General features: G+C 47.5%; 1 protein-coding gene across 3 annotated transcripts in view; it reads left to right on the plus strand.

Annotated features, from left to right (window-relative positions):
* Positions 1–1,220, plus strand: part of ADCK1 (aarF domain containing kinase 1) — a 130,300-nt gene extending 129,080 nt beyond the window's left edge. For 2 of the 3 annotated variants that reach the window (XM_010382730.2, XM_030931536.1), the window contains one exon: positions 488–888. In XM_010382730.2, the coding sequence (XP_010381032.1) occupies positions 488–659 (172 nt within the window). In that variant the 3' untranslated portion in view covers positions 660–888. Of the gene's footprint in view, positions 1–487 lie in introns of all 3 variants that reach the window. The other variant, XM_030931535.1, reaches the window with a different exon arrangement.
* Positions 1,221–12,894: the final 11,674 nt, after the last annotated feature.

Below are 12,894 nucleotides of genomic sequence, written 5' to 3' on the forward strand. Positions count from 1 at the left end.
ATAAACACCAGTTTTCATCATGTTGTTTTGTGGGTGCAGAAGGGATTGAGCTGGGCTGAATTCATAATGGCCTTAGCCTCCCAGGACCACCTGACCAGGTTTCCAAGTGATTCTTAGCCTTAGAAAGTTTGGAAAGGCTTTGACTATTTTTGAGTTTGGGGGATTCTTGGTTGGCATATATTTACCATGCTTTTGGAGAAAGAAACATTGGAATGTTCTACTCAATGGGTTTATTAGACCTTTGATGCCCTGTGAAACAACTGCTTTTATTTATCCCACTTATTTGAAAAACTCCTTTGAAATATTTGAGTTCCTCTGGCTCCTGATTGGGTAGTGGTATAGTATGATCCCGTATCCAAGAGAGGTCCGTAGGGGCAGGGAGCTGGTGAGTTGGCCAAAGCCACCATCTTTAGTTTTTCTAAGTGATACAGAGCTGGTGTTTCTTGCCTCTTTATCTCTTTTCTTCTTCTTCTTTCCCTTCTTCCAGGCACAAGAAGAAGAATACCTGTTCATTCTTCAGAAGGACCCAGATCTCTTTCAGAGAGGCCTTCAACTTATGGCAGATCAACCTCCACGAGCTCATCCTGCGTGTGAAGGGGTTGAAGCTGGCCGACCGGGTCTTGGCCCTAATATGCTGGCTGTTCCCTGCTCCACTCTGATTGGAATTGCTCTCCCTGCCCCATTCTGATGTCTTTTCACTCCTTAGCCCCTCATCCTGCCTCCACCCAGCTGCTCCATTTTTGCCACATGGTGGCCCGCAGCCCCAGAGTCACTGTCCATGTCACCATCCTCCTCCTCTTTTGGAATCCTTTCCACATACTGTGGCCCTTATCTCAGGGCCCACAGGCTGAACTGTGGCATAGCTCTCTCTTCTTCTCCATGAAGACTCAGCAGCCTACATTCCCACTCCTGGTATGTGCCATTGGGTTGGATGTCCCCACTATTCCATTAACCCTTCCCATTGCCAAGATGTGCCACGGGTGCCACTGGGGGCACACTGAACTTGTAGGGAGTTTGATTTTGTTGGAGGTGAACATGGTCTCTGAACTTGACAGAGAACAGCTTCCCTTTCCTGCCATGTCACCCTCCAGAGGAAGTCACACTTCAGCGAGGTGGTTTGGCATCTGGGGCCGACTCCATTGCAGCCGTGAGCTCACTGCTGTCAGTGACCTTTGGTGTTTTCCGTACTGTGTTTCAATAAAAACTCTTTCAAGGTTGCAGGGTTTGTCCATCATAACTCACTGTCTTCTCACCTGACCCCAGGCACGTGCCCTTCCAGAGTGTGCTTATGGTCCTCGCCAAGGGCTTATGGTTCCTCTTGGTTGCCACTTCCTTAGGGTTTCCCAGGGAGATCTAGGGAACAGAAGGCCTGGGGCTGTTTGGTGGGATTTGTATTCTAGGTTGGGAGTTCACCCACAATGCCCATTAGGTCAGAGTAGACCTGAATTGAGTATTGGTGTGATCTTCTGCCTGGCTTCTTGCTCCTATAATCCTTCCAACCTGTGGGGCCACTTCAACTGTGGGGCTACTTCCTGCTTCTTGGGGGTTTCTCTCACCTTCCAAGACTCTGAGACTCTGGTTGGAGGAGTTAAGAAGCCCAGGGCCAGGAACTCAGAGGCTCAGCTGAAACCTTGCACCTTGGTTTTCTGTGACCTGAGCACCAACCTTGTTCTACTGTTTCCTGACTTATCCCTTTGGTTCTCATTCAGTGGCCCCAGTTTTAGGCCTGGAATTCTACTTGTCTCCCCCCAGTCCTTCTGGAGACCTTAGTCCTCTTGCTGAAACCTCCGTCACTGTGGCTAGGTTTTCACTTGGAAACTTCCGTGTTTCTACCCCATTGCTTGCTGCCAGCACTGCCTCTCCTCCCAGCCTGGTTGTCTGCTTCTCTTTCTTGGACATCCCTAAACTCCTGCTCTAATTCCCATGTCTTTGTCGTTGGCAGGTCCTACCGTCTGCTCTCACGGACAGTAATTGTGTTTGAGCCTCTCTGATCTTACTTCACCCAATTCACAAGGGCAGAAAAAATCCTGAATTTGAGCCTAATTTTCTGTACTCTTTATTCATAGTACAGCAAGCAGATTTTTCAGTGATCAGCGACAATTCACAATCCTTTTATTTCCCGAAAGAATTAATTGTTCGTAGTGACCAGTTGGATGCACCAGGGGACCAGAGAGTATAATTTGCAATATCTGATTATTAATCGTGAGGATGTGTGCTGTATAGTCTATTTTATGGTGTCTTTTATAGCCACTGAAGTAAATATAAATGTCCTTTCTGTTCAAGGTCATGGTTACTTGCTTTTTAGTTTGGGTGTGTGTAATGGTTGGCTTCCTACTGTCCTGGGATCTAAAACATCAGCATGGTGCCAGTGGGCCCAGCACCCAGAACAGTTAGCTGGGGTGAGCAGAGAGGCAAGAAGAATTGGGAGTATGGGGCTGTGTGAAGATAGCAAGGAAGGAGGTGGATGTTTACTGAGTACCTGCCATATGTGAGAGCCTGTGTTAGGCTCTGCAAATATGTTACATCGTTGAGTTGTCCCATCAGCTCTGTGATGGAGGGGTTATTAGTCTCATCTTACAGAGGTGGGGACCAAGGCTCAGAGAGGTTTAGTAATTTGCCTGTGGTCACGCAGGCCTGTGGTTTTTAATTTTTTTCTTTTAAATTCTACAGTCTGTAGAGATGGAATATGTTTGTTTCTTGGGCTGTCTTATATGCCTGAGTTTGGGTCTCAAGTGTCCTGAATTCAGAGGAAATTGGATTTACAGGAGTAGAGGAGGGAGTAGATGGGTAAAGAAGGCAAAAGCCCTGGAAGATGCAGACTACCACCAGATGTTACCCAGGGCCTAAGACAGGATGGACCTGGACCACTACATTTCTGCAGTGCAGTTCTGACACTAACCAGCTGCAGTTAGTGCAAACTCTGCAGTCTTGAGGACACAGTTCCCCATCAGACTGCCCTCACTTCAGCCACAAGCTTCAGGTGTGGGGGCCCCAGACCACCTGTACTTCTGACCAACTACAAATTTGGGGATTCCCATAGCCCCCTCGTGTTTGATAGTTTGCTAGAATGATCCACAGAACTCAGGAAAGCACTCTACTTGTAATTACAGTTTTAATATAAAGGATACAACTCAGGACCAGCCACATGAGCCACACAGGGGAGATCTGGGAGGGTCTTGAGTGCAGAGCTTCCATGTCCTCTCCCCATGGGATTAAGGGGCATCACCTTCTTGGCACATTAATGTGTTCACCACGCTTCAGTGTTCAGAGTTTTTATTGGGGTCCTATTACACAGGCATGATTTATTGAATCATGGGCCACATTAAATGAACTCAGTCTCCTGTTTCTTTCCCCTCCCTAGAGGAAGCTGGGGTAATCTTGCCCCCATTCAAAGTCATCTAGTTAGTATAAACTTAGGTGTGCCACAAGGGGCACACCATGAATAATAGATATTCCTATCCCTTGGGAGTTTCCAGGGATTTAGAGGAACCAGCACAAAGACCAGGCAAATTCTTCATCATTTGACAACCACTGTGGTGTGTTCTTGACTTATCCTGGGGCTGTGGTAAGCTTTTATTGACTGGCTGCTGTCCTGGGCCTTCTATTTGGCTTGGGTGGAGTCATCTCTGGAGTTCAAATCTGTAGGAGAACCCTCTCTCCCGGATCTTGTTCTGCAGTTCAGAAATACTCGGGTGAACTTTGCCCTGATCCCTTCTCTCTCCTGTGGAATTTGCCATGAGAGTTGGCCATTGATTTGGGTTTGGTGCTTTTCAACAAAATTCTGCAACTTCCCTCACTCCCCAGCAGTGATCATGTCTCTCTGCTAGGCATCACCAGTTTTGATGAATGGTTTCTCATAACATGTGGATACTTCTTATTTAATTTAGTCATTGGCCTCTTTGATTTAGGCAACATAGCTATTATTCCTCCTCCCTCTTCTTAGGTGGAGGGAAGAGGAATTCTGACTCTGGCCCATTTGGTCCAGAGCCTCTCAGATATGTAAGTGTAGATGTCCTGGCTTATGGTACAGTGCTCATAAGCATGCAAGCATTTAGAATTGTACCATTTGGCTGAGCATGGTGGCTCAAGCCTGTAATCCCAGCACTTTGGGTGGCTGAGGTGGGTGGATCACGAGGTCAGGAGTTCGAGACCAGCCTGGCCAGTATGGTGAAACCCCATCATTACTAAAAATACAAAAATTAGCCAGGCATGGTGGCGCATGACTTTGCTGTGGAAGCAAAGTCTATTATAAAAATACAAAAATTAGCCAGGCATGGTGTTGCACGCCTGATGCCTCCCCAGCTACTCTGGAGGCTGAGGCTGAGGCAGGAGAATCACTTGAACCCGGGAGGTTGCAGTGAGCTGAGACTGTGCCACTGCACCCCAGCCTGGGTGACGGAGCAAGATCTCATCTCAAAAAATAAAAATAAGAGATAGAATTGCACCATTCTTTGTTTTTTTCAGGGGTGTTGAAATCTGTGTATTTAAAAAGCTGCACATGCTCTCATCTCCCATGAGGTGCTGCTTAGTTGTCAGGTTAACTTCTGCAGCATTCCTAACCTCTCAAGATCAGAGATGGTCTGTTTCAGCATTACACGATGCCCCGGGCCCTACTGCCACAGCTGCAGGGCTCCAAAACTGCAAGCATCTAATATCATCTCAGAAAACAAAGTGGCTCCAAGAGGCACCCCAGCAAATCCTGGGCAATGGAATTTGTTGGGAGGTTTGGAATAGCCCTCAGTTTAGGCAAATGTGAGTTTTAAATGGAGTCACACAGAGTGGCACTTGGGACTTAAGTCGTTAGGAAGAGTGTAGCCACGAGGAGCTAGGATCCAAGCTGGGAGCTGGTGATCGAGTATAATCTCAACAGGATGAAAGAACCACAGAGGCTGGTGTCTTCCTGGCAGCCTGCCCCAGTGTAGCAGTGCTATTTCTTGGGCTAGATCAGGAGGGCCCATATTTAAAGAGAGGTCCTGAATGCTGAGTGACCGGGTACCACTGCCACTGGTAACTGGTCAAATGGGAACTGTGGGAAGACCAGCTCCTCCCACGCCCCCGGCAGCCCACCCCCCACAAGCCTTAAGTCCACAAAACATTTTGGTAAAAGCTATTTGGGGCTGGGTGTGGTGGCTGACGCCTATAATCCGAGCACTTTGGGAGGCTGAGGTGGGTGGATCACTTGAGGTCAAGCGTTTGAGACCAGGCTGACTAACATGGTGAAAACCCGTCTCTACTAAAAATACAAAAATAATTAGCTGGGCATGGTGGTGGGTGCCTGTAATCCCAGCTACTCAGGAGGCTGAGGCAGGAGAATCGCTTGAACCTGGGAGGCGGAGGTTGCAGTGAGCCAAGATGGCGCCACAGCACTCCAGCCTGGGCAACAAGAGCGAGAAACTCTGTCTCAAAAAAAAAAAAAAAAAAAGCTGTTTGGTAAGGACCCATTTGTTCAAAAAGCCTCTGCCCTTCTTCCTCTTTTTCCTTTTTGTCCCCTTCCTCTTTGCTTCCTTCTCCCTGTCTCTCCCACTCTTTCTTTCCTGGGAAGCAATGTCTATTATAGGGCTGCACAGGCTGCCTTGCTTTTCACTCCTTTACTGAAGGAAGGACAGGATCAGCCCTCGAAAAAGTAAATGTTAAACCCTGGGCTCTATCTGCCATGTCCTTTTTCTTGCAGTCAGTACCTCCTGGCCTGGTTTGCTTGGTTTCTGCAGAAGCTACCTCAGTCCTGCCATCAGCTAGGTAGGACACCCTCCCAGCCAGGTCACTGTGTCCCTGGCCAGCACTGCTGGGGGCAGTGAAGGCTCTTTCTGCCCAGTTCTGCTTTTGGCTTGATTATTGCAGAGTTCCTCTGATGTTTGCTCCTATTTTTCACTTTCCTGTGTGCGAGAAGAAAGGATAGACTCTTAAGACTGGTGAAATGATGGATATTAAGCCTCCCTGACCCTTGCCATTTCAGCTCCTATTTCCTCATTCCCTCTCCCTGCACGTTCATTCTAGAGCAATCCCTCTCAGATTTTCATGCATAAATGCATAACTTGGGATCTTGTTAAAACGCAGGTTCTGACTCAGTGAGTCTGGGATGAGGCCTGAGGTTTTTGCATGTTTAACCAGCTCCCAGGTGATGCTGATGCTGCTGGTCCATACTTTTGAGTTGCAAGGATCTAGGTCAGTGGTTCTGAATGTATGTTCCCAGGACCAGCAGCACACTCATCACCTGGGAACTTGTTGAAACATGCAAATTATCAAGCCACACTCCAGACTCACTGAATCAGAAATTCTGGGGGAGACCCACCCAACTGTTTTAATAAGCCTTCCTGGGGATTTGGATGCTCACACTCGGATTCAAAATCACTGATCTATGGTTCTCAACCCTACCTGTCCAGAGCAACCACCTGGAAAGCTTCAAATGCTCAAAATTCTGATTTAATTGGTTTGAATTGGGACCAGGCATCTTTTTGAGACAGGGCCTCACTCTGTTGCCCAGGCTGGAGCGCAGTGGTGTGATCACAGCTCACTGTAGCCTTGACCTTCTGAGCTCAGGTGATCTTCCCACCTCAGCCTTCCAGGTACCTGGGACTACAGGCATGTGCCACCATGCCTGGCTATTTTTTTTTTTTTTTTTGCTTTTTTTTTTTTTTTGTAGAAATGGGTTCTTGCTATGTTGCCCAGGCTGGTCTTGAACTCCTGGGTTCAAGTGATCTGCCTGCCTTGGCCTCCCAAAGTGCTAGGATTACAGGTCTGAGCTGTTGCACCTGGCCAGGGGCCAGGCATTTTTTTAGAATTGTGTTTTGTCTTTAGATTGCACCAGCTTCCTCACTAATGTCCTCTGTATCCCAGGACCCCATCCAGGATGCCCCCTGGCATTCCGTTGTCATGTCTCCTTAGAGTCCTCCTGTCTGTGACAGTTTCTCTGACTCTCCTTGTCTTTCATGACCTTGACACTTTTGAAGAGTGACTGCTCAGGTGTTTTGTAGAATGTCTCTCAGTTTGAGTTTCTCTGATGTTTTCTCATGATTAGACTGGAGTTAGGGGTTTTGAAACAAACACAACACAGGTGAAAGTGGCCCTCTCATTGCATCCTATCCAGAGAACAAGATACCAGCATGACTTACTGCTTTTGTTCTTTAATGCTTAACAGTCAGGGTGGGGACCCCTGCTTCAGGCTCTCACCCCTTCCAGGTGTCTTCCAGAGAAGGAAGAAATGCAGCTCATGAACCCCACCTGTGAGAATTAGGCAGCGCCTCTTTGAGATTAAGAGAGCCTGGCTACTCCCAAATTAAAAGGCGCTCCGGAAACGAAAAGCTGCAGATATGCTGCAAGAAGGTAATACAAAGGGTGGTGTGGCTTTCATGTTTGCATTGACCACAAATTCACTCTTTACGCATACACACAAATGTAATGACAAATGGATGTAACATCAGAAACATGAACATTGAGCCCTTCTTCCCAAAAGGTAGGCCTGGCACTACGGATTTTGTTTTCCAGGTGTATTTGCAGTTCTAGAAATGGGACTCCCTGGTGGGGTGTTGGCATGGAGCTCTCTGATCAGTCCCCATGAGTGGTGGGCTTGGAACCCTCTGCACCAACCCAACCTGAGAGCCACCTGTTGGCGCCCAGCAAGGGCCAGCCAGCGTCTCATCTGAGCTGGTGGTCAGCTGTATCAAGCCCATGAGCCCCAGGCTATGAATGTTTGAAGTGGTTGGTGGCCCTTTCTATGGGTGGGTAATCATGGAGAGGGAAGGCTGGAGGGACATATGGTCAGCAGTGTGGACTTTTTTCTCTCCAAGGCTGACCCTGGGTGGGACATGAAGTCCTTCCTGGCTCCCCAGGGTGCTGAACTGGGGACAGAGGTCAGGGGCTCTGGCTGTTCCCTGTCCTCTTGGAGCTGTCAGGACAACTTAGCTGCCAGGGCTGTGTAGTGGGTGGGAGGTCTCCTTTCCTGCCCACTACTTGCTTTCTCTTTCTAAAAGTAAGCATGTACACATCAGCATCTACAGACCTCTGTTGATGGATGGTGAACTCAAGGGCTAGGCGCTTGAGTTGGCCTAAGCTCAAATCCTGTTGCCCTCAGTGTTCTGTGTGATCTTAGGCAAGTAACCCAACCTCTCTGGGCCTCAATTCCCAAATTTGAATAGTGGAGATAATAGTACCTGCCTCATAGGGTACATTGGGAGGATCAAGTTAGATAATAGATACTGTGTACTTGGAGAGTGTTTGGAGAAGCTAAACCATAGTAAGTCCTCCACAGATATTTTTAATTTTTTAATCAGCTGCTGTGGCAGACTATTTCCAACCCCCTTAACTCTTGCCTTCTACTTGAGAGACTGGAAAAGTGAGATCTTGCTTTCCCAGCCTCCCTTGCAGCTAGAAGTGGCACATGACATGCGAGGTGAAGGGGAATCTTATGGAGGGCTTCTGGACAAGTTGTTGTTTTCTTTTTTTTAAATTAGAGATGGGGTTTCACCATGTTGGCCAGGCTGGTTTTGAACTCCTGGCCTCAAGTGATCTGCCTGCCTCAGCCTCCCAAAGTGTTGGGATTACAGGCGTGAGCCACCACATCCGGTGGAATTTTTCTTTGGAAGTTGATAAAGGTATAGTTTGTTAGTGTTGCCCCTTGTTCTCTCTTCCTGTAAGGGAGACTGGTGTGTGGTTTTGGACCTCTGGAACTACAGTAGCTATTTTGTGACCTTGAGGCAATGAGCACAGTAGGATGTTTTGTTTGGTCACTGTATGGACTGAATTATGTTCTCCCAACATTCTTATGTTGAAATCCTAACCCCAAATGTGACTCTTTGGAGATTAGGCCTTAAAGGAATTAATGAGGTTAGATGAGGTCATAAGACCGGGGCCCTAAACCTATAGGATTGGTGTCCTTGTAAGAAGAGGAAGAGATACCAGAGCTCTTTTTCTTTCCACATGCACACAAAGGAAAGGCCATACGAGAACATAGTGAGAAGGTGGCTGTCTGCAAGCCAGGAAGACAGCACCAGAAACCAACTGGGCTGGCCATTGACTTTGGACTTCCAGCCTCCAAAACTGTGAGAAAACAAATTTCTGTTGTTTAAGCCATGTACTTTATGGTACTTTGCTATGGCAGCCTGAGCTCACACAGGCACTTGCCTTCTCTGCTCAATGCTGGGTTGTCCCCCATCCCAGAATTTGTGGATGTTGGACTGAGGTCTCATAGGCACCAATGAATGAATTTGAAATAAATTTGATTACTTATGTAGTAGTAAATAGCAAAAGGCTTCCCAAGGGAGAAGGGCTCAGGTTCCGTCTGGAGTGAACCCGGTACTTGGGGCAGAATGGCTGTGATTTTTTATTGTGGCTGGGGTGGAACCAGGATGAGGGTTCCCATGCATGGCCAGGGTTTGCCTGGCTTGAACGTCCCCCCCAGCGACAAGTGGGGAGGCCTTGAGCTTTCTTATGGGCTGGCCAGACCTGGGCAAAAGGGTAAGTGGGAGGCTCAGGGCTTGAAAGCTGTCAGAAGTCAACATTAGAAATGGAGTCAGACTCTATTATACATGAGAATCCAACAGGCTGGGGGAGCCCACCAGAAGGATGGGAAGAGCCTGGGTCTCTGATGAGCCCTCCTGTCCTCTGTCCTTGCTGAGTGTGGCTGCGGGCATGGGTTATGCACAAGAGTAGACACATGATAAATATCTGTTGAAGAAACGAACATGAAAGGGCTGCTTTTAGAGTGCGAGGAGCTTCCTTCTGAGTGTTCTTCAATCAAATGCTCCCTATACCTATGCCTTGGAGGAGGTGATCAGGAGGCCTGTATCAGGACACAATAATCATTTGTATTAGTTTGTTATTACTGCTAAAACAAACTACCACAAACATAGTGAGTGGCTTAAAACAACACAAATTTATTTTCTTATAGTTTTGGAGGTGAGAAGTCCAAAAATTCACGTATCAGCCAGGCTGCTTGCTTTCTGGAAGCTCTGAAGGAGAATCTCTTTTGTGGCCTTTTCTAGTTTATAGAGGCTGCCTGCATTCCTTGGCTCATGGCTGCATCACTCCAACCTCTGCTTCCCCTGTCACCTCTGACTCTGACCCTCCTACCTTCCTCTTAGAAACATCCTTGTGATTAATTTGAGCCCACCTGGATAATCCAGGAAAATCTCCCAATCTCCAGATTCTTAAGGTAATCACTTTCCTGAAAAGTCCTTTTGATTTTCCTGTAAAGTCCTTTGGCCATGCAAGGTAACAGTTACAGGTTCCAGGGAATAGGAAGTGGATATCTTTGTGGGGCAGGGAGGCTTTATTCTACCTGCCACACCACAGAATCCTGTGGTAGGCCTGGGAATGCTAAGGTAGGCTTCATTCTGAGTGGAAGAATTAGCTATCAACAAATGACACAGTAATAATAATCATCATCATGACAGCTAATACTTACTGAGCACTGATCACATACTAGCTTCTTTGCATGGATTCAATTTCAACTCATATGAAACTCTGTGAAGTCAAGGGACCACTAGTAGCTCCTTTGTACAGGTGAGTAAATGGAGGCACGGGAGGCTTAGCTTGTTTCCGGGAGGCAACACAGACAATGAATGGTGGGCAAAGGCTTTGAATGGAGGCAGTCTGTAGCCAAAGCTTGGCCTCTCACCCTCTGACCACAAGCTGTGTCCTTGACTTACTATTTTCCTCTGCTAGAGTAGGCTGCTTCCACAGAGCCCAGTCCTACCAAGGCTGCTAGAGGCTGGACGCTTTCTACCTTCCCACCAAGTCCTCAGTCCAGAGCTGGTGGGCTCCTGCAGCAGTGGTGGCCTTCTCTGGCTCTGTGTGTTAGTCTGTTCTTGCATTACCATAAAGAAATAACTGAGACTGGGCAATTTATAAAGAAAAGAGGTTTAATTGCCTCCCGATTCTGCAGACTGTACAGGAAGCATGGCGCCGGGCGTCTGGTCAGCTTCTGATGAGGCCGCGGGAAGCTTATAGTCATGGCTGAATGCAAAGGGGGAGCTGAATGTCACATGACCAAAGCAGGAACAAGAGCGAGAGTAGGAGGGGAGTTGTCACACCCTTTAAATGACCAGATCTCGCGATAACTCACTATCATAAAGACATCACCAAGCCATGAAGGACCTGCCTCCATGACCCAAACACCTCCCACCAGGCCCCGTCTCCAGCACTGGGATTATAATTCAACATGAGATTTGGGCAGGGACAAATATCCAAACTATATTATTCCTACAGTGGGTGCAGCTGGTCAGGGGTACCCCCCTGAGCAGTCATCTCTTTGCACAGAGCAGGGGCCTGTATAGCCCAGAGCTTACCCAGCCAGCAGGGCATCAGACCCCCACCACCTTGGGCCTCTCTGGATGCTGGGATACACCCCCTTTCTAGGGAAATCTTTGTAAGGGGAATTAATATTGGCAGAAATTCAATTCTGCCCAATAGTAAGTAGGAATATAGAAGTTCTTCCTTTTTCATCTACTTCTCTCCCTCTCAAGTGTTTAGGGAGAAGTGACAATACTGTGAAGGAATTTAGGAGAGAAATCATAAACATTCAGATGCTTTGATGAGCTGATTAGAAGTGAGATCTGACTTGTAGTAGTTTATATCCAGAATAATCTGATGGCAGGAGGTGTCCCAAGTAGGCTCTGATCTTTCCCTACGTTTAACCTGGAATGGATTCTCTGGGCAGTGGCCAGTGTCACCCACACTGGGCCAGACAGCTGGAGGTCTGGTCCGTCATCCTAGTTCTATTACCACTGGGCAGGTGGCTTTGTTCCCTGAGCCTCCACTTCCCCTGCTGTGAAATAGCCGTGGTTATCTGCAGGTTGGCCTTCTCAGAGGGCTGTGGTGAACATGAATAGATAGTGCCAGTGCCAGTGAGAGTGACAGGGAAAAGCAACAGTAAAAAACCAACAGATACACCGCTTGGTGGTGGACAGTTTATCTACCTAGCATCCCTTGCAGCTTTAACAGGACTCCCTTCCATTCCTGCAAGTGTGCTGACCTCTGCATCTCCCACAGGCCAGGGGAGTAGACAGATGGCCACCCCTCTGACCACAGAGATTGATTTCAGTGTGGGCTCATGCCTCAAGCAGGACTTCCTGTATCTTTCATTTGGAGCTCTGAAAAATAATTGGCCGGGCGCGGTGGCTCAAGCCTGTAATCCCAGCACTTTGGGAGGCCGAGACGGGCGGATCACGAGGTCAGGAGATCGAGACCATCCTGGCTAACATGGTGAAACCCTGTCTCTACTAAAAAATACAAAAACTAGCCAGGCGAGGTGGCGGGCGCCTGTAGTCCCAGCTACTTGGGAGGCTGAGGCAGGAGAATGGCGTAAATCCAGGAGGCGGAGCTTGCAGTGAGCTGAGATCCGGCCACTGCACTCCAGCCTGGGCGACAGAGTGAGACTCTGTCTCAAAAAAAAAAAAAAAAAAAAAAAGAATAATAATTAATTTTCTGCTGGTTGTGAAGATCCAGGGGCTAAGGGGCTATTTCACCTTCTTTATCGTTTGAACCTCTGGATGTAGTCATTCCTGCAGGCCAGATTCACCCCTGATTTTTCAATAATATGAACCAATAAATCTGCAATCTTTCCCATACCCCCATTTTTTTGGTGTAAATTACTTTAAATTGGTTATCTGACTTTTAACTGAAAGAGCTCTGAGCATTGCAGCTATTATCTTTAAGGGCCCTGGATCTATCTGGGAACTGTGAGAGCCTAGAGAAGTCTAGAGGAGAATCTTCATATGTCTACAAGGATAGAAAATAAAAAGACATCAACAGACTGGACACTCTCCAGAGAGCAGAATGAGAGCAAACAGGGTTAAATTGCAATGAGTTCTTATTGCTGTTGTTGAGATTATGAGAGTAAGGGCTACTGATAAGTTACTTTATATTCTCCATGTTCTGGTCAAAAACAGCAGAAAGGGA

This window comes from Rhinopithecus roxellana, chromosome 5, assembly GCF_007565055.1.
Source record: "Rhinopithecus roxellana isolate Shanxi Qingling chromosome 5, ASM756505v1, whole genome shotgun sequence".
Classification (NCBI taxonomy): Eukaryota; Metazoa; Chordata; class Mammalia; order Primates; family Cercopithecidae; genus Rhinopithecus; species Rhinopithecus roxellana.